At 45.3% G+C, this 20,639-nt stretch overlaps 1 protein-coding gene across 1 annotated transcript; it reads left to right on the forward strand.

Annotated features, from left to right (window-relative positions):
- The first annotated feature begins 3,219 nt into the window (after positions 1–3,219).
- On the forward strand, positions 3,220–4,896 carry POU4F2 (POU class 4 homeobox 2). Its single transcript, XM_007944114.2, has 2 exons — positions 3,220–3,501; positions 3,958–4,896. The coding sequence occupies exons 1-2, from the start codon at positions 3,220–3,222 to the stop codon at positions 4,894–4,896; spliced, it is 1,221 nt and encodes a 406-aa protein (XP_007942305.1).
- Positions 4,897–20,639: the final 15,743 nt, after the last annotated feature.

Below are 20,639 nucleotides of genomic sequence, written 5' to 3' on the forward strand. Positions count from 1 at the left end.
TCTAATTAGGCACCTAATGAAAGAGAAGATTTCTATTCCCATATGATTTGTCTCCTTGATATTCTTATGCCTTTATTTATACACATAAGCCACTATTTGGGAATGCTCAAAAGTTTTTCTTGTGATTCACTTGGTATTATAATCTGAAGGAAATAGGAAAATGACACTTGTCTTCCGATTATTTTTCTCCTCTACTCTCCTTTTGGCCCTTTGGCCTTTACACAATACTGATTGAAAGTATACCCAAAATATGTTTATGGCTTTTTATGAGGCTTTAGAGATGCTCAACAGTTTATACTAATTAGACCATCCAAAGCCTTTTGAAGATTAAGCAAATTGGACAACCCTTGTTAATGAGAACATAATTTGAAGTTTGAAATTATATCACTGATGAAGTAGTCTAATTAGTAAGACGATATGTTAATGGACCAGTGAGACACAGCAGCAGTGGAGTTTGGTATGAATGTCTCCAAGGCTTGCAAGAAAATCCTCCCTCCTATACCAATATTAATAAAAGATTTCTATAGACTTCAGCTTTTCCACGATGGCATACAATTTATAGTACACACAATGTGCTGCTCAATTTTTTCACTATTATGAAAACTAATAAATTCGTCAAGCTGAATTAAGCATACAAATCAGATGAGGCATAGCAGATTACACAGTGAAGCACAGTGTCTCCCGAGCCTAAATGAAATTTCAATCTAATAATTCCTTCCTGGCCCAGTCATAATTTGTTTAGAGATGTTGTTCTACTTCTTTCAAAGCGCTATTCGCACTATAATTAAATGATACTCAAGCTTTTAACTTTGATTTATTTCATTTCTTGAAGCTTGAGACAGTGAGAGCTGTACAATGTCATTTTTTCATTTCCTTGAAAATTACCCTGACTGTTGTTGAGGTAGAAATTAAACACCTAAGCACTTACTTGAAGCGTCCGGCACAAGTCACATTCATTCATGTCAACACCCCCTTCTTCCGCCCCGTATCCAGATTTCTCCAAGCTCACACTCGGGGATACCGCTCGGAGGAATCCCTTCCAGCTACTGTTACTTATTATCTTCCTTCCACACAGGGGAAGAGAAAGTCAAGCCCGGGTGTAGCTCAAGAAAACCCAACGGGATTAAGGACCATGGACAGAGACCGCCGCGTTTGCTGACTGCTGCGGTCGCAGTACTCAGGCGACTCCCTAGAACAACGCTCCCAAGTTGAACCCGCCATCCTTGAGGATAGGAAGCAAGATCCCCCCCCCCCCCCCCCCCCCCACACACAACTCGCGGCCCCTGCCTCAGGGCTGCCTGGTGCTGACCATTCGAAGGTCCCCCTTTGCCACGCTTCTTGCCATTTTGTTTTTGTCCCAGCGCGCTCCAGCGCCTCTCAGCCCTGCCGCCTGCTCCTGCACCTGCTCGCCTTCCCAGGGCGCCATGCCTGCACCTGCTCCCAGCCACCCCTGTCCCAGTCGGGCCACCCGCGGACTCCTGCATCCGACTCTTGGGGCCTTCTCAAACTCGCCTTCGCCCGGTTCCTTCTGAAGTCTGGGGAGGTGACTGAGAAGCCCCCAGGACCACGGGAAGTAAATAGAAAACCGGAACAGAGAAGAGAGGAAAGAGGTGTGTGTGTGTGTGTGTGTGTGTGTGCGCTCGCGAGCGCGCGCGCACGCATGTGTATGTAGAAGAGATTGTCTTTCTTTTTCAACTGAAACTAAGAGTGTTGTGGCCACTTCTAAGAAAAGTGGCCCACACTGGGACAAAAGTGCGTGCGCAGTGTTAGCTAAAAATATGTGCTCTGTGAGTGGAGTAGCTGTGGAAATGAAGATAAGTGGGGCTTGTGCCAGTGCCCCGAGTGTGTGTGTGTGGGGGTGGGTGTGTATGTTGGGGAGACGTTATGCAGCACATGCACTCTGTGATCTCTAGCCCTCCCCCCCTCTGTCAGTTGCCCCTTTCCTCTTTGACTGTAGCTAATCAAGAATAATAAATCCAGTGGCAGGGTTTGCCAGTGGATCCTCCCAAGTATCACACACTATACTGGATACACCAAGAAGAGCAGGAGGAAGAAGAGGAGGAGTTGGAGGATCTGGAGGAAGAGAAAAGGGGGTGAGAGGAGTGTGTGTGTGTGTGGGGGGGGGGTTGTTTAGTGGGGAGGAGTCGCATGCGCACAGGCGACCCGTGCGGGCTCCGCGGCCGTCCAATCCGCTGAGAGCTGCGAGAAACCGAGTGAGAGAAAGCCCTGCAGCCCCAAGAACCCCATGTCTGTTCTGCACCAGGCACCCGCCAGGCCGAGGCGGGGCGGGACAGAAAATCAACCTTTGCGTACACCTGGGTGGGTGCGCAGAGCAGCGCGGAGGACGCGGTCGCCTGCAGTGTCTCTGCTCTTCGCGGTGGCCAGGAGCCAGGGATCAGGGTCACCTGAGCTGTGGGCAGGGGCTAGCCAAGTTGGCTGGTGGGGGCTAGAATTTAGCGGGAAGCAGAAGGCAGGGGAAGAGGCAGCCAGGTAAGAGGCGCTCTTAGTAGTCTAGGGTAAAACCTATCCCAGGCTAGCTTGGACCACAACTTTATTTGGGAGTTTCCTTTCCGGGAGAGGCTGGGACCAGGAGCAAAAAGCGGCAGGGGCTGACTGTCGGCCCCGAGTAGGCACTGGCGGGCTGCCGGAGAGAGGATCTGGAGAGCTAGGTGCGGTTGAAACCGAGCGAGAGTGTAACTGGAAGCAGCGGGGAGCCCGGGAGGGGCAACACATCAGAGCGTGGGCGGGGGTAGGGAGAGGAGGCCAAGGGAGTGGTGGGGAGCGGGAGGCGGGGGCCAGAGGAGCAGAAAGGACTGAAGCCTGAGCGAAGTCTAGAGGGAGAAGGAGCAACGGGGAGAAACCCGGCAGGAGCCGGCGCTTCCTGGCAGGGGAGGGAGTAGGCGCGCTGTGGGGAGAAAAGCAGGGCGGGGTCCGCGGGGGCAGGCGCTGGGAGAGGGGAGTATAACTCTGCGGCCGCTAGGCGCAGGGCAGTTTTGGGCGGCCAGGTCTGCAACCAGAGTCAAGCAGAGCCCGGCACCCTCTCAGACTGACGGCGGAGGCGGCGGAGTAGCGCGCAGCCTGGGCTAGGCGCGAAGAGCCTAGAGGAGGTGGTGAGTGAGTGCAACTTCGCGCCGCTCTTCCCAGCTTCGGCTTCTCAAGAGGGTCTCAGCAGCGAGTGCCGCAAGTGCGCTTCGGACGAGCGCGCAGGCAGTCAGGAAGATGATGATGATGTCCCTGAACAGTAAGCAGGCATTCAGCATGCCGCACGGCAGCAGCCTGCACGTGGAGCCCAAGTACTCGGCACTTCACAGTGCCTCTCCCGGCTCTTCCGCACCCACGGCGCCTTCGGCCAGCTCACCCAGCAGCTCTAGCAACGCTGGAGGCAGTGGCGGCGGCGGCGGCGGCGGCGGAGGCCGGAGCAGCAGCGCCAGTAGCAGTGGGAGCAGCGGCGGCGGCGGGGGCTCCGAGGCGATGCGAAGAGCATGTCTTCCAACTCCACCGGTGCGTATTTCTGCATAATCACCGCTTAAAGGCACATTTTGACAGCCCCCTTTATCTGCTTGATGTTTTTTTCATGTCTGCACAGCAAATCACCCCACACCTCTAACCAATTTTCCCCCCTCTCTCTCTTTTATGTATTCAGCGGGTCTTGCCTTTCATATTAATTTTTATGACCTGGGATGTTGCCTGAGTGCGTGTTGTGTTGTGTTGTCTGCGGGCTCACTTTCCTCCTCCTCCTCTTCCTCCTGCACTCTCAAGCTTCTCTTAGTGGCTTCCCTCCTCTTCTCCTTACCTCCAATTTTCAGGATTACTCTTACTATCATTATTATTATTATTTTAACATTCTGGGAATGTTGTAGACACGGCTGCGTTGTGGAGCGCGGGGCCGGAGTTTCCGGGGAGAGTACGCACAATTCCCTGCTGAGCGTAATGTGTGCCTTCTACTTGCAATTGCAGAGCAATATATTCGGCGGGCTGGATGAGAGTCTGCTGGCCCGCGCTGAGGCTTTGGCGGCCGTGGACATCGTCTCCCAGAGCAAGAGCCATCACCACCACCCGCCCCACCACAGTCCCTTCAAGCCAGACGCCACCTACCACACGATGAACACCATCCCGTGCACATCGGCCGCCTCTTCGTCGGTGCCCATTTCTCACCCGTCCGCGCTAGCGGGCACTCACCACCACCACCACCATCACCACCACCACCACCAGCAGCCGCACCAAGCACTCGAGGGCGAGTTGCTGGAGCACCTGAGCCCCGGGCTGGCCCTGGGAGCCATGGCAGGCCCCGACGGCGCGGTGGTGTCCACGCCGGCGCACGCGCCGCACATGGCCACCATGAACCCCATGCACCAAGCAGCGCTCAGTATGGCCCACGCTCACGGGCTGCCCTCGCACATGGGTTGCATGAGCGACGTCGACGCCGACCCGCGGGACTTGGAGGCGTTCGCCGAGCGCTTCAAGCAGCGACGCATCAAGCTAGGGGTGACCCAGGCCGACGTGGGCTCTGCGCTGGCTAACCTCAAGATCCCCGGCGTGGGCTCGCTTAGTCAGAGCACCATCTGCAGGTTCGAGTCCCTCACGCTGTCTCACAATAACATGATCGCGCTCAAGCCCATCCTGCAGGCATGGCTCGAGGAGGCAGAGAAGTCCCACCGCGAAAAGCTCACTAAGCCAGAGCTCTTCAACGGCGCCGAGAAGAAGCGCAAGCGCACGTCCATCGCGGCCCCGGAAAAACGTTCTCTTGAAGCCTATTTCGCCATCCAGCCACGGCCCTCCTCGGAGAAAATAGCCGCGATTGCCGAGAAGCTGGACCTTAAGAAAAATGTGGTGCGCGTCTGGTTCTGTAACCAGAGGCAGAAACAGAAAAGGATGAAATATTCCGCCGGCATTTAGGAGACCCTCGGCCTCTCCAGGGACTGCCCCCTCTGCGTCCTCTCTTTTCCCTCCGTCTTTCTCCTGCTTCTTTTCTTTCTACTTTTGGCGACCAGAAGCAATTCCGGTGAATGTGAATCCAGAAAAAGCGAGGATTGGAGAGGGAGCGAAAGAGCAAGCATCTGAGCCCGAGCCCAGCGAGAATGTGAAACGGTTTCTGAAAGGAAAGAGAAACAAACGTGATCGGTCAAGTTTTAGCAAAGTTGTCTCTTTCATCCTCATCCGGAAATCACACCTCGGCTTCTTCAGAGGAAGTCTGGAGCTGGCTGTTTGCAGGAAGGCAGACGATTCAGCCTTTTAAAAGTCCCCAAGAATGATCAAGTAAGATTTGTTTTTATTCTTAAAGACATCACCCTTGTTCAAGTTTAAAAGTACACTTTGCAGCTATTTTTCAGAAATAGAAATTGATTCAGAACTGAAACTTTAACTAGAGTTGATGCTTAATGTGATAGAGACAGCTCTAAAGTATTTTGGATTTTAAAAAAGATGGCAGATTTTCTGCCTTTACACTGTATATGATATATATATATATATATTTTTATTGTGTTTCTTACCCCTTCTTCCTTTTCTGAAGTGTTAATGCTTAAGAAAGGAATTGCGCCTGCTGTGTTCACTGATCTTGAAAGCTATTATTAGATTATTGCCGAACAACCCTCTGTAAATTATTAATTTATCTCTCTAGCAACTTAATTTTGTGCACATTCTAATTAATTAAACTTCTTTGGTCTTTTAAAAAATGGGGGAAATGTATGGCTAGTGAACTTCAAAAAATTTGTGTTTCACGAGTTTACTCAATTTTTACAGCTTTCCCCTTACACTGGGTTCCTTTTTGGCCCATTTGTATAGTCTCTCTTTGAATGAAGATTGTTTTTCCTTTGTTTTTTTACTGATAGTGTTCTGATTTGTGAGTCAACACTCAGTAATGGATGTCTTGATGGTGCAGACCTGATTCACTGTCTAAAGTATTGTTTACTTGGTTACATATTTAATGGGGATTCCCATATTATCCCCAATACACACGCACTCTCACTTATCCTTATACACACACACACTCTCTCTCTCTCTCTCTCTCACACACACACACACACACATACTTATACTTCTATTGGGAGAGAATAAGCAGTTGGAAACATGTCTATAATACTATCATTCATCATTTTTTAGCTTTAGGTGCATTTGCCATTTGGTATTTGCCCTTCTGGATTATCAGAGTTGAACAAGATTCCAATCTTTCAGTTTTCAATTGCTTTATTTGCAACATTTTAACATTCATGAGAATATTTTGGTTTTCCTTTTGGAGGCTTGTTTGTAGAAAAACTAATTGGAATGATAAGAAAGACAGTGCACTGCTTGTAAATTCACATTATTTGGTAGAATTCCTTTGGAACAAAAATATTAGGTACACAATGACTGGTACCTTATCTATTGTAAATATTTCATTCAAAATGATGCACATACAGATATATTCTTACAAATTTTGCTGTATTGCCTTTCTGTTTGAGGCTTTCTGAAGTCTTGAGTTCTGTATATGACCTGGTTTCTTGTTTTTGTTCATAGATGGTTCATTTACTATGGTAATGTATTAAGTTATTTTTTGGTGTTGTTTGATTGTCTTTCATTGAAGAAATGATTTTAATGTTTCATTGGCAAAGTATGCTGCTTTTTTCATTAAAACGTGCTATTACAATTAAATGGCTTTTAAAATTTGATGTTGTTTAATCATTTATATGGGCCTTATTTTGGTGGGGAATTTTTAGAGGTAGAAGCACATTTTGGTGGCTTACTAGGAAGTGGTTGTTATAAAAGTCTGGTTTGGACTTACAAGGAGTGTTTATCTGGGAAAGTATAAATGACCAAGATTTACAACAGACTTTTAAAAGCTGATGCTTATCTCCCAGGGTACTTTGTTTTTGTGCCCAGATGAGATTATGATATTCAGCTCCAAATATGTCCCTTGGAGTGTATTATCCAGATATACAATCATTCTGTGAAGAGAATCTGTGATCTGAGGTATTGGATAGAAATAGTTTTACCCATTCTTCCTAGCGCCAATGGGTAAAAATAAGAAAAGAGTTCAGTTCGCTTTTTAGCAGCTCTGGGAAACTGACTGTGGCAAGACCCAAAGCCCAGGTTGTGGGAGTAGAGTACCCTGTTGGGGCCTAGAGGCTGGGCCAGTATTGTTCTTAGTTCAGTCACCACTCCTGCAGAGCAGAATTCCAAACCAGAACAAGGACCACTTGGATTAGGAAGAACCTTCTCTTCCCCCCACCCCACCCCCCACTTCTCATCATCTTTAGGGAAACTCAACTCTTGCATGAGTTGTAGTGGGGCTGAGAAGGAGGGGAGATTCTGAGTTGTTAGAAGGAGTAAATGTTTTCCTCTTCTGTCAGTCACCCAGACACCAGAGTTGGGGAAGGTCTGTCTAATGAGTGGTTTGGAACAAAAAAGTTTTGCTCATTTACTGAACAGATTTTCCTTTTTCAGACTCTAGTCTGAAGAGACTTCCTCATTCATTTTAATAATTTTCAGAACTCCCTACAGTAGTTGGGTAACCTATTAGGGTTTCAAAGTTAAGTTTAAGGAAAGCTCTGGTTTAGATATTTACATTATTAATGATGAGAACATCATACTAATCCATAGATCAAACAAGAGGAAGTAGGCACTAAGCTGTGATCTCTGTGGAATGGAATTGTCTTGGGATGTCTCTTATCTGGGGGATGAAGTTAGTTTGGTAACTATTCCATGAGTCAATGAAAATTGTTATAGTCATTCAAATTGGGATTAAGTGTTACTGGAAAACTGATTATGATTTTCAGTTATAACAAGAAGATTGTGAGAGTTGGATGGAGGAAGGGCAGTGGTACCTCTTTTTCTACAATTAAGCTAAGGAAAATACCTCGAACAAAATCCATGTATCTGCTTAGATAACAATGAAATACATTGCATAGGTGCCTAAGGCAACATTGGAAATTATATAGATTTCAAAGAAAGAGATGTGAATTCAGATATAGTGATATCGATGGTTTAGTTTTATTACTACACTCTAGAGGTTGCAAATCCTTACTTTCACTTTTTCCTTCCTAAAGTATTTTCAGTCAGCCTCTAATCTCACTATGTTTGGTACTGATTTCAGCACCACGGATAGCAACCACAGAACTCAGTGGAACTTTTCAGCCAGCTAGAGAACTTTCTGCTTGCTTGCTTACTTACTCCAGAGTGCAGAACATGAATGAACCAAATAGAAGGTGTAACAGATAATATTTGCTGATCTAGAAGAAAATTATCTTCAATAAATAGTACCCTCCCCTTCACATATATGAGTGTTATTGAAGGTATGTGTGTTAAGAGAAAGGGAAGTTAATTGGAGGGAAGAAAGAGAGCTTTATTAGTGTCTTCTTTCTACAAATATGACATCTTCAAATGAAGAGAGAAATTTTGCAGTGTAGTGGAAATTTAGAATTATATTGAATAGAATCTCAGATTCTGAGATACACAGCTGCTTGCATTCATTTCCAAAGCTGTTTTGAGGAAAGTGACAGACCAGCAACTATTTATTTACTTTGACTGTTGGGACTGAAGACCAATCTTTTCCCCTACTCACCAATAATTGTCACCTGTGTTCCCCAGCCTTTTAAAACTATCACATTGTAAGTTCATCTCTTCCGGGTTATTACAAGGGCAAAGCAAACTGTATTGTCTACAAGATGGAATTTTTGTGGGAAAAGTAAAATCTTAAAAGGAACATATTCTGTAAGTATTTATTGATGAGAGGTGTAGAGACATACCAAAGAAATTTGGAGAAAAGAAAGTTGGTTTTAGAGAAGAAATTAGAGGTAAGAATAGAATGAACCATGTTTAAATTGTTGAGAAATATCCATTTGGTGTTGACTTTCAAAATATTACAGTAGACAAAATAGCAAAATGTGTCTGACAGTCTCTGTCATATTAATCAAATACATTGGTATTCATGACTTATTTCCTAATATTTCTTCAAGGTCCACAATTAATTTATTAATTGACTTAGCAGCATACCTAGGTATCCTGAGGTTGATATTTCAGAATAATGTAATTTATTAAAACAAACTTCTCTACAAGCAAGATGATCAATTCTTTCTGTCCTTATGATCATCTGAATCCAAACTCAGATGGAACAAGAGACTAACAACAAGGAATATTTAAGTTCTGGTTGATTATAAGCACTCTACGCAAACACTGTATAACATTATTTTTTAAAAAATGAAGTTTCCTTTATATATTTGACATTAAATCAGTTGGTCAATTCTTTATCAGATTAAGTTTCATTGACACATAGTTTAAGGGAAAATTATGGAAAGATGAAAAGCAAATGAAATAGTTACATAGAATATAATCTCATTGTTCTAAAAAAAATGTGCCTTAAAAATAAATAACAATACACAACTAAGTCTTTTTTTCCTATCAAGGACAGATCCTATGACCTATCTTTGCCAAGAGAATTAGAATTTTGCCCAAAAACTGAAATTTTGTGGGTAAAATTCTTTATTTTACATTTCAAATATATCAATTCATTTTGGTCTTTTTGGGGAAAGTCAAGATGAGATGGTGGGAAAAGCATTGAAAAATTCACTTGATTTTTAAAAGCATATTTATTCAAAGGATGAAGTTCAGAATTTTCTAGGCAAGCTGTGACAGTAAGTTTAGAAATTCATCTTTGCAATTGTTTGGTGAAAGCTATTTATTTCTGTGGGTAAACAATCTTCACCAAATCTCAAAACTGCACTGTGCTTTCTACTTGGCCTCCAAAGAAGGGGCTGGAACACAAGGGGGGAAATAACTGGGATTGCTATCCTGATAGGACAAAAAGACAAAGGTTCTTGGATAGTTACCATGATAGGATTGTTCCTGAAGTCACATTTGTCAGGAGATAGATTTATGGCAATGGGAAAGAAATCGCTAAATTTCCCCTGCTTTACACTTTTAAAGGAGCCAGTCCCAGTACTGAAAGGCTATTATGAGTGAATTAATAAATTACACAGTGAATTATTAAATCCAGATAATTACAAGGAATAAGTAAGTAATCATTAGTTATCTCAGCTAATTACTGTGGGTCAGAGCCAGCCAGAATGTGAAATCCTCCGCGGGAATTGAAATTAACTTTGCACAGTGAGTCTCTCTGCTTGACATCCCCAGTCTGTAGGCACATGGCAGCTCCCCTGTGAGCCAGTCTTTCTATTTAACTTGGAGAGAATAGAAATAAAATTAAGTGGCGATGTGATAATAGGAAGCTTCTCAGAAAGCAAACTGTGGGTTTTATTCTGTGCTTTCAACGCCTGGAGATGAAAAGCTTTATTTACACCAGTTTCAAAAAAATTTAAAGCACCCTTGTTGAGATCGGCTCCCAAACGAACACACTGGCACACATATCTACAGTATCTGGTGTGACAGATCAGCAGCACACGAAGAAGGCTCAAGAAGAACAAACGCTTCTTAGGGGTGTGTGTGAGTGTGTGTGTGTGTATGGGGGGAGCAGGCAGCAGTGAGAAAGAAAGAAAATGAAAATATTGCTCTTTGCTTTCATCTTGCATAGTGGAAAGGCTGTCGAAAAGTGCAGCCCAGTCTAATAATCTATTTGTTTTGTTTGGGTAACAATATGCTTTCATCTTGCCACAGGAAGAACCAGCTTAGTGCAAATGTTGTCTCTCGTTGATCTTTCGCCAGATGCTTCAAGAGCTGATGTCACTTCCCACCCACCCACCCCCTACACATAGCAGCACTTTCTGAAGCCAGCCTCCCCTACCTTATCTTCCTCCACTCCCATCAACCCCTCAGGCCTTCTGAAAGGGCAGAGAAGACAGTGGAAACCTGGTGCCTGTTGAAAAAGTAGAAAGTATAACTCTGTGATAATGTGATTGTGTACATCACATGGCAAGAAAGACGGGAAATAAGAAGAAAACTGCTATTAATGTATTAAAATGAGGGGGGTAATCTAAGCCCCCCCCCTTTTATCAATTGCAATTAGATGGACAGTCTTTCCGCTCATTCTCTGGTCTAGTCTGGAATGATAATAAAAATTTAATGAAGCCTGAGACGAGCTGAGAGCTCTGTCTAGGGACCGTAGAATAGAATATTTTAACTGTACATTTATACCAAGTGTCTGGCTTCAAAGACGTGACTGCTTTTAATCTCGAATTAGAAAACCACAGACTTGAAATTAAATATTAGATACCCTCGAATCCTGTTCGTTTCTGAAATATTTTCACGACTCTGTTTTCCTCCATTGCCCTGTAACACACATATCTTAGGTCTCCAATTACATTTCTGTGAATAATAGATGGCTTTGATAGGGTGCAGTATCCTGGTGCTTTTTTTGTGTGTGTGTGTGTTTAAAATAGAGTTAATGCAATATTAATTGGCTGTAGCTGTTATAAGGATGCACAGCCCCCTTTTCAAGAACAAATCGATGAGGTAGGGATGTGAGAGAGAGCGAAGGCGAAGGTTTTTCCCAGTCTAGATCACTTCTTTGCAGAGGGGACCTGCTCAGAGCTTTGGGTAAGTGAAGAGGATCCTGGAGTTGCAGCCAGGGCTGCTCGAGCTCAGAGATCTAGAGAGGACGGCGGGTGGGAGTGGAAGTAGCGAAAGGAAACGGTGAGAGTGAGTATGGGGGCGTGGGGACAGATAACGTCCAGAGGCTCTCCTAGCTTTCTGAGGCGACTGACTGTTTAGCGCCAGCCTGGCCGGCTCCGGAGGCGAGGAGGAATCAAGATCTTCGCCCCTATCCTCTGGCTAAACACTTAACCAACTACACCGGCCGGCGTTGGGTTCTATGTCTGCCAAACTCTCCTCTCCTCCTCTTCAGTTCCAGGTACGCGTTTGTGAGAGCCGGACTAGGAGAGGGTGAGGAGTTGAGTCCAAAGTGTTGAAGGGTACGGGGTATAGCCGCTCCTCCAGGGCTAGACAGGCGGGTCCCGACCCCAAGAAGTTCACAGAGCTTGGGGCAGCAGGCGCCAATCCAGGCGCACAGCCAGGAACCTGCAGGAGAAAGAGGCCCCGGCGCCTCTCCCCTTTGCATGTTACTAATCACGTCTATTTAAATTCTAGCGCAGTCCACCGCGCTCTCACCGGGAAAGCTCTGGAGAACCGGACCCATCAATTATTCTGGAAAAAAAAAAAAAAAAAAAAATCCCATGCTACGCGAGGCTTTCAGCCTAAGGGAGGGAGGCCGCGAGAGGAGGTGGAGAACCTATGTTCTCTGCCTTTCTCCTCTCCTCTCCACCCCTCCCAGTGCGCATACTTTGGTGTTCAGTTAACACCTGGGTTCTGGGGCCCAAAAGAGCCTTGTGTGCGTTCTGAGGGTTCGCAGTTTTGTGGACAGGGAGGGGAGGTGGGGGAAGGCTGGGACCTAGTCCCCTTTTCGCTTGTACCCTCGTGGAAAGATTTCGGTCCTGTGCAGGCAATTGAGAAAAATAATCGTTTCCGCTACTACCCCCTTCTGCACTGCAAGTCCCCCACTCCCCGCCTCACTTTTTGCCAGGTCCCTAGTGCAGGTCAAGTAGTTGAGGACTGCTGGGCGTGGAACAGCTTCGTTCAGCTTTTCTTTGCTCCACAGTCATGCGAGGATGAGGCCTTTGGGAGATTCTAGTTCAGAATCCTTTTAAGAACTTCAATTTAAAGTCCTCTAGCACGCACCCAACCCCCCATTCAGGCTCCTGGATGCCCCGAGGCCGTGCAGCTAGCAAAGCAAGCAGATGGACGGGCAAAAAGAAGGCGTACACTCCGAAGTGGGGAAGGCGGGTGAGCCTGGTTAGTAATTACTGCCCCCACCCCACACTCACCCGCCCCCACCCTCGCACTGGGTCTCCAGCCATTACTCCAGCTGTCACTCGGCTTACAGCAAGCGCCCTCTTTCCTCCCACCCTTAGATTTTGCTGTAGCTAACAGAAGCCCTCTCAGTGTGTCCGTGTCGCGGTTCTCAAACATTTATTATAATTTTTCATGAATACAATAGCTTCTCCCTCTTTTCCCTAACCCCATTTCCTGGACCTTGTGAGCATATTCAAAGTCTTATTTGTATGTGTTGGTGTTTTTGACTTTTTGCCTTGGGGGATGGGATAATAATTGAGGACATAAGAAAATGAAAACTAGTTCCCAATAGTATTTGAAAGAAGTCACCTGGCTTTTGAATTTGTTGTAAGATTCCAAAGTCTTCCTGTTAAACCAATAGGGTGTGATTCTGTAATTGATTAGAACACTTCCATCAACAGTCATTGCAACAATCTCCTGCCAGGACAGTGTTTGTGTTCTCTGAAGGCCTAGATGACACTGGGGTTAGTGGGCTTACTAGGAGATGGAAGGTTAATACACACAAGGCCGGTAGGCTGCTCTCAGCAGACTACCAAAGCTTGTTAAATCTCAGTCTGCATTCAGTGTAGTTTGGAGGCTCCATGACTTCTCCAGTCAGAGTAGATCTTGTTTGGAGGGGTTATTGGCCTGATGCTTGAGTGGACCGAAGTGATAGAATCCCTTTGCAAAAATAGTCACTTTAAGCTCCAAATTCAACAATAATCCAGGGCCAATAAATGTAAGGGTAAGATTTCCAAGAAGACCCAGACACTTGCTTTAGGATACACCTTTTCTGTTCCAGTCCTGGTCTATCACTCTCCTTATTATAAATGCATTGGCTCCTCTGCTTTGCAAATGAATAGTTGAGGTTGGGGTGGAGGGGGAGATCCATCTCTTCTTTGGTGGAGATGGTGGTCTGAGGCCTGGACGCTCTGGCAGAGTGAAAGCTAAATTCAAGGGTGCTCTAATAGCCTGCCAAATTAAAGTGTGCAGAAGGCGCACAGTGGGTCAGAGTACATTTGGGCCTCTTCAGACATGGCATGAAGACTTAGATCCAAGGAAATGTTGACTCCAAGATCACCCGCTTCAACTCTGACATTTTCTTTGATGCTTTCATCCTGTCTCTGCCTCTCTCTCTCTCTTTCTCTCTCTCTCTCTCTCACACACACACACATACACACACTTAGATAAATGTTCACAAACCTAGAGCCAAATCCTGGGGCCAGTGTGTCTTGGTGAACTTTTCAAATGCACTCAAAACCTGTATCTTATTAGTCTGACCAAGACTCTTGCTTCACCAGGGAAGGTGCTTGAGACTCACCTCTGTGGGTCTTTTTTCTTTTTTTCCTAAGTGCACCTGAGAGGCTTTGACTTTCTGTTTGCCGCAGGTGTTTTTCCTGTCATCTTGCCTTCACACAGGACCCAAACATGCCTTTCTGGGGCAGCATCACTAGCTTGGAGGTGGAAGTAGTCTGCCTCTCAGGCAGGGGGTGGGACAGGACCTGAAGTTATGCTCCTCAGTGATGTCACTGTTGTTGTTATGTGCTGTTCCAGACGGACCCGACTCACATAGCGACCCCTCCTTGGGTTTCCGAGGCAGTAGAGGAATGCCTGGTGGGTTTGAACCACCAGACTTCTGGTTAGCAGTTAAATGCCTTAGGCACTATGCTACCAGAGCTCCCCTCCTCAGGGATGGGGGACTAGAATAGGTCAAGGGCTTTGCTTCAGAATCAAGGTTCAGTCCTCCAGGCTCCAGGCTCTCCCAGGCCTCTCTCTGGTGGCTTTCAGAGAGGGTGACCAGCCTAATCAGTTTGAAGTCTCGTTTTGGTACCAACTCTGAGTTTCCAAATAAAAGCACCCTAGCTGGCCAACTTTCCATCTCAGTTCCTGGAGATGACCATCACTTGTTCACCTGAAGATAATTGCTTTCTCCTTCACCTCCAGAGTTTTAAGTCTTTGAGGGAGAAGAGAATCCAGCCTCTGGCTGTAGAGCTAAGACACCTGATTGCTCCCGAGGAAAGAGTGGTTTTTCAAAACTGTAGGATCTCCACTTCTCAAGTAAGTCTCTAAATTCAGTGGAAATGGTCCTAATAGGTTCGGTAAAAATTGGTTTACAACTTGCACTTTCCTTCATCAACTTCCCACTTTGCAGCTCTGAGAGCTTTTAATTACAATATCGTCAGAGGGACCCATTCTTCCATTTCCTAAATCATTTCATTGATTTATTTTCTCATTCTACTTTATTTTTCAGAAAGACATTTGTTTCTCCAAGATTCACTCAGTTTGAGAAGTGAACAAGAAAGTTTGCCTGGAGTGTGTAATAGAGAAGTGGTTAGTAGGAAAATGATCACTACTTTTCTCCCAGGGAGAATAAGAAATGCAAAGATTGAAAGCATCTGCCATCTCGCTATTGCAGACTTTCCAGTGTAGACTCACAGAAGAGAAAGGGGAGCTATAATAAAACAGAAAGGACTCCAACCAGTCCAGCCTCATTTGGGCAGGTGGTAGAAAGCCAAGGTACCCTGATAACTGGGGATTAGTCTTCGTAACATGCGTTCATTTACTGTAAAGAAAATGATAAAATTCTCTAAAGGTGGCACAAACTATACACTCTGAACAGGGAGAAGTGGAAGACCAAGTAAATCAAGCTCTGTGAGCTGAAATATAGCAACACTGCTGCTTGTTCTGAAAAGCTCAGCCACTTTTTCTCTTAAAAGCAGGAGAGACCAGAATTCTGTGGTTTCATAGTAATAATCTAACTCCGAATTTTGTTTATCAGAAACCAATTTTTATTATCCAGTGCTGGTGTGAGTGCAAAGCTCTAAGACAGCCAGCGGGAAGCAGGAAAGGACACGGTTTTGCTGCCAGACAAAAATGAGAGCTGTGGCTGCTCTTTCTACTTGCTTCCATTGCTACAGAGTACCAGCATGTAGAAGAAATGCAGAAACTTTTCCAGCAAATTCTTTTAGTATTAGCAGTGTGTGTGTGACGGGGGAAGGATATTGGAAGGGAGAGTAGACAGATTTAATGGACACCAAGAACAATTGTATTTATTATACTCCAATTTGAAACTACTCCATAGCTCCGTGATAATAAGGAGCATCGTTATTCCACACCATTAAACTCCTGGACATTAGGTATCAGTTACTGCAAGATAACATGATTTAATCAGCCTAGGCAAAATCTGTTCAGTGCTCAATTCCTCACTCTTCTAGTTTTCCTCTCCCTGCCCTCTTCTCTACTCTCATCTATCAAATAGTTTCGGTGAAGAAATCTTGGAAGTTGGTGTGTCTCATAGAAACAGCTCACTTACTGAGGCAGGATTTCTGTGTCAACTTTTTTTACACAGTCCATGATTACTTATAAACATGATCCCCCCATCCATAGTTGTCTCCCATGTGGAAAGCAAAGAAAACTGCCCTGCAATCCGGTGATTTGGGTTTTCTCTATCTCTCAAAGAATTGGCTTGTGAAAACCTTATGAATAGCAGTGAAACATTATCTGATATATTACTTTCTGCTACAGAAAGACTGAATTTTTGTCTGATTCCTAATAAAGAAGCAATTGGCAAACTAGAGTTAGCTGTTTTCCCAGGTTTTGCAAGTTCACTCTTATACTGACTTTCCCCCCTTTCTGGTTTAGGAAAGATGCTAAACCTGAAACTGCAGCTTAAATGCATCTGTAAGTAATCACATTGTTACGCTTTGCATTTGTCCCTGCTGATGCCAAGCTGGAGTGATAAAGCAGAAATTGGACACAGATAACATCATTTTAGGGTAACCCTTCTTCCCAGCTTCCCATTAACCACCAGAGCAGGGGTAGGTTGGAAAAAATGACCAAATTTAGTCATTCCCCAGGTTCTTTTCTACACTCTGGGATTTCAGACTTAACACCTAAATGTGGGCAGTCACAGCAGGGAAAATGGAGCGGGGAGAGTCACAACATTTCCATCAATTTGTTGGGTAGGTATTAGGAGCTCTGGTAGTGTAGTGGCTAAGGCACTTGACTGCTAACCAGAAGGCTGGTAGTTCAAACCCACCAGCCACTCCTCGGAAGGAAGATGGGGCAATCTACTTCTGTAGTGCTACTGCCTCCAAGGAGGGGGTCGTTATGACTCGATGGTACATAACAACAACCCTTCCTATCTGAACTCCTCCTACTCTCAAATTCTCTTCTACCCTCCTTCTCCCCACTTCCAACACCATCATTGCCATCTTCCTTTTCCCCCTCCTCATCTTTTTCCTCCTCTCCTCCTCCCCTTCCCAGAACACTCTTGCAGAATCTGTATTATGTGCAAAGCTAGAAATGAGATCTCAAGCAATTTCACAATGAGAATATTCTGAAAAGTGTTCTATAGAGCTTAGATCCCAGTAAAGTTGTCTGCTTTTGGGGGTGATGCAGAGATACATGGTAGGCAGGATATGGGGTTGACTTGGGTCCTAATGAAGGGCAGAGTTGTAGTTGTTCTGGGTATCTTGAAGGGTGTGAAGGTGCTGATCTGAAGGAGCTGAATCTGGATGTTTTTTTGGGTCAACATCTTTAACCATGTGGAGGAGGTACTAAGGACATTTTTCCTTTTCTGGTTGGAGAAGCAGCACACACTGACTGTAGAAGATATCATATTTACTACCTAAACACACTGACTTTTAGATGCAAATGCCATCAGTTGTCTCTGCCCAGTTCTGTTGCAGATCTATTAATCATATCCACAAGGATTGCCAAAATGGCAGGGCTCTCTTTGCTTTTCAGTTTATACAGAACAGAATCATTTACATAAAGTCCTTAAGGCAAATAACTGTTGGGGCTCTAATTTATATCTGATCGAAAATTAGCCGTCATTATGCGCTCCATTAGCAGCGTCTTTAATGTGCTTCTAAGCACCATTTGTCAAGCGGCTTGTTAATATCCTTCAAGTCTTTAAAGTTGAGAGCTCATTAAAGAGTGCGCTCTGTTATTGATGTAATTTAGATGAGTTTGGAAGAGCAAGTACACTATGCCTTGAATGGACAACCTACAAGGGCCAGGACAAGGGGGCATTTGGAGACAAGTTTACTGTCAGTGATTCCCCCAGAAGGCTTCACGCTTGCTTCCTTGATAGCCCATCTTAGGGTCCTGCACAGGTGATTTTGAAGGTCCACTCCCTGATCCTGATGTAAGTTATTCATTTGCCTGGGAAGACCTATGCTTGTCCACAATGCTTTCATATTTATTGTGGCCCATTGAAACTTACGAGGGAAGGATGGGAAAGAAAAAATGGGTTTTAAGCAAATGTCCTTTATGAAAAAACTAACCTTTTTTTTTTGTTTGTTTCATACTGCCACCCTCTACTTGGTGCCCAGTTGTTTACTTCCTGAGGTCAACCCTTTAATCTGAGGACTAAAGGGTGGAGGAAGTAAATGTCTATTGAGAAAACCATAGGCCTAAAGACAGAGATACTGTCCTTGAACCTATTTCGACTGAGGTACAGTAAACTCGCTTAATTATGTACATATTATTACAATATCTATCAACCACCCCATCAGAAGAGCATAAAGACCAATAAATTACCTCTGTTATTTATCTAAAAATCCATATATTTTGTCATTTTCTTTCTGGAGATTATGTTAGTGTAACACAATAAAGAAAACCATTAGCACAGCCAGAAAATTGCAACTGAGTGCAACAATAATTCCACTAGCAGGAATAAATAACAGTTAGAAAGCTCCATTCTGTCCTGGATTTCCTGATAGGTTGTATCAGCCTCCTTTGGACTCAAGTCTTTAGTGTATCTGTGGATCCTGTTACCATTTTGCACCCCCTTCTCAATCCTACATTAAAAGAAAAAAACATTCAGACTGCCGTGATTTTTGAACCCCACTTCTATTCCCACTCTAAATTCACTTCCTCTCCTGAGACCTTCTGGAGACTCAGAGATTAATGCAAGATAATGAAAGACATTAGGCATTTTATTCTCTCCTCTAAATTTCCAGGATTCTTTCAGCCTTAGAAGCTTGGATGGAAGGATGGCTATCTAAGATTAAAGTAAAAAATAAAACCAAGAGTTTAGGAATTGAACCTATGTGGGGGTTGGTTCTAATATCTCAAAGTTTTCACCCTCTCCTCCTTTTCTTCTCACTCATGGAATAATCTCATTTTCATCATTTGTTGAACAGCTTAGTTTTGCACTCTACACCTTAAGAGTTCATTTCATACACACGGAGAAAGAGAAGGGAGAAAGAAAGATATAATAAGATCAATTTAAGGACATATTGAGGTCATATAACAGCACAAATATTCTCAAGTGCTCTGTATAATGTGCAGTGGGGATTTTGGGCAGTTTTATTGTGTGGTAGGATTCTCATCTCCGTTGTTTTTTACAGGATTCCTCCAGGCTAAAGTAATAAAGCGAGTAATTAGAATGCTAAAGACAGATGTAAATAACAGGAATGAGACAGCGGTGACAGATGAGCGGCTGGGTCAGGAAGGAGCCCAGTTGGTGGAAATGACACTGCTTCCTCGCTCCCGAACCCCTCCCCCACCATTCCCTTTCTTGTGCAGCCTCTCCTCCCTTCTTGCCGGTGGCCTTAGGCAACCGACCCGGGACGCACCGGTCAAAATTGCATTCGGGTGGCGCCGCGCGCTGCTGTCTCCAGCGGCCGCTTGGGGAGAGTCCGGAGTCTCGGGAGCATTGGTTTCGCTCCCTGATCGGCAGTGAGGCGGGCGCCGGCCTGCAGGGCCTTCCCAGGCCACTGGGAAGCGCGGGCCCTCAGCTTGAAGGCAACGCCCAGCCACCCGCGCCCTTCAGACCTCGCTCCACCACCCACGCCCGGGAGCTCGCGTCCCTAAGTCAGCGCCCCGCAGGGCCGGGCCTGCCTCCCACACGCGCCCGGGCCTGCGGCCTCCCGGAGACCGGGACGCGGTGGCTGAGCGTGGAGCAGCTTCGCCTTCCGGTCGGCCTAGGTGCGGTTGGGCTTTTCTCGCCTTTGCTCCCAAACCAAGTCCCGAAGACGCGTTCGCCGTCCGCATTGGGGAAGTCTAGTCTTCTCCGCCGGCCGCTTACCCGCCGCCCCAATTGGGCCCGGGAAACAGCTTCAGCCCGTGCGGTGTGCACCGAGACCCGGAAGGCCCTTTCTCTCTGATAAACGAACACCGAGGGTGCATTATGGGGCTTCTTTTGACTCCTCTCCAAGGCGATCCTGCGAGCCTTTCCCACCAGTTACTCGGTGTAACTCGATACCTGAGGAAAACGACTAGACCGGGGCAGGGTTGGAAGTAACCTTAGCAGTTTGACTTGTCCCAACCCTCGCCAATAACTAGGCACGTAGTGGGCAAATACAGTAATTCATAAGTGAATGAACCTAATCACTAACCCAACCACTTAAATAGGTTAAACAGCCTGGTCCTGGGTTGTTACATGGAATTACTCACTGCTGACTCTGAGTCCGTCCAATTCATAGCGAACCTGTAGGACAGAGTACAACTGCCTCCTGGGGTTTCCAAGGCTGTAAATCTTTACAAAAGCCTTTACTTTCTTTACTGCTACATCTTTCTTCCTCGGAGCAGCTGGTGAGTTCGCATCCCTGACCTTTCAGTTAGCTGCCCTGCGCACCACTGAACCACCAGGGCTCCTATATAGAAATTCAGAAAAGGAGAAATGCTATTTAATCATTATCTTTGACATTAGAGAAAGAAGAATAATCAGATTTGATTCAAATCTCATGATGAACAGGTCCTTTGGTCGCTAAATACTTGTAGGTAACTTTCAAGATCTGGTTGCCAGAGAGACCTTCTTATTCCTGCTTGAGGGAGCCTCAGTCCTGAAGCTGAGGCCTATTTAGGTCTGTAGGTTCATTTCATGGAAGATGCCGATTCTAGACATGCCGCTGCCCTTTAGTGTGGATGTAAGA

This window comes from Orycteropus afer, unplaced genomic scaffold, assembly GCF_000298275.1.
Source record: "Orycteropus afer afer isolate SDZICR_OR568_19922 unplaced genomic scaffold, OryAfe1.0 scaffold00120, whole genome shotgun sequence".
Lineage (NCBI taxonomy): Eukaryota > Metazoa > Chordata > Mammalia > Tubulidentata > Orycteropodidae > Orycteropus > Orycteropus afer.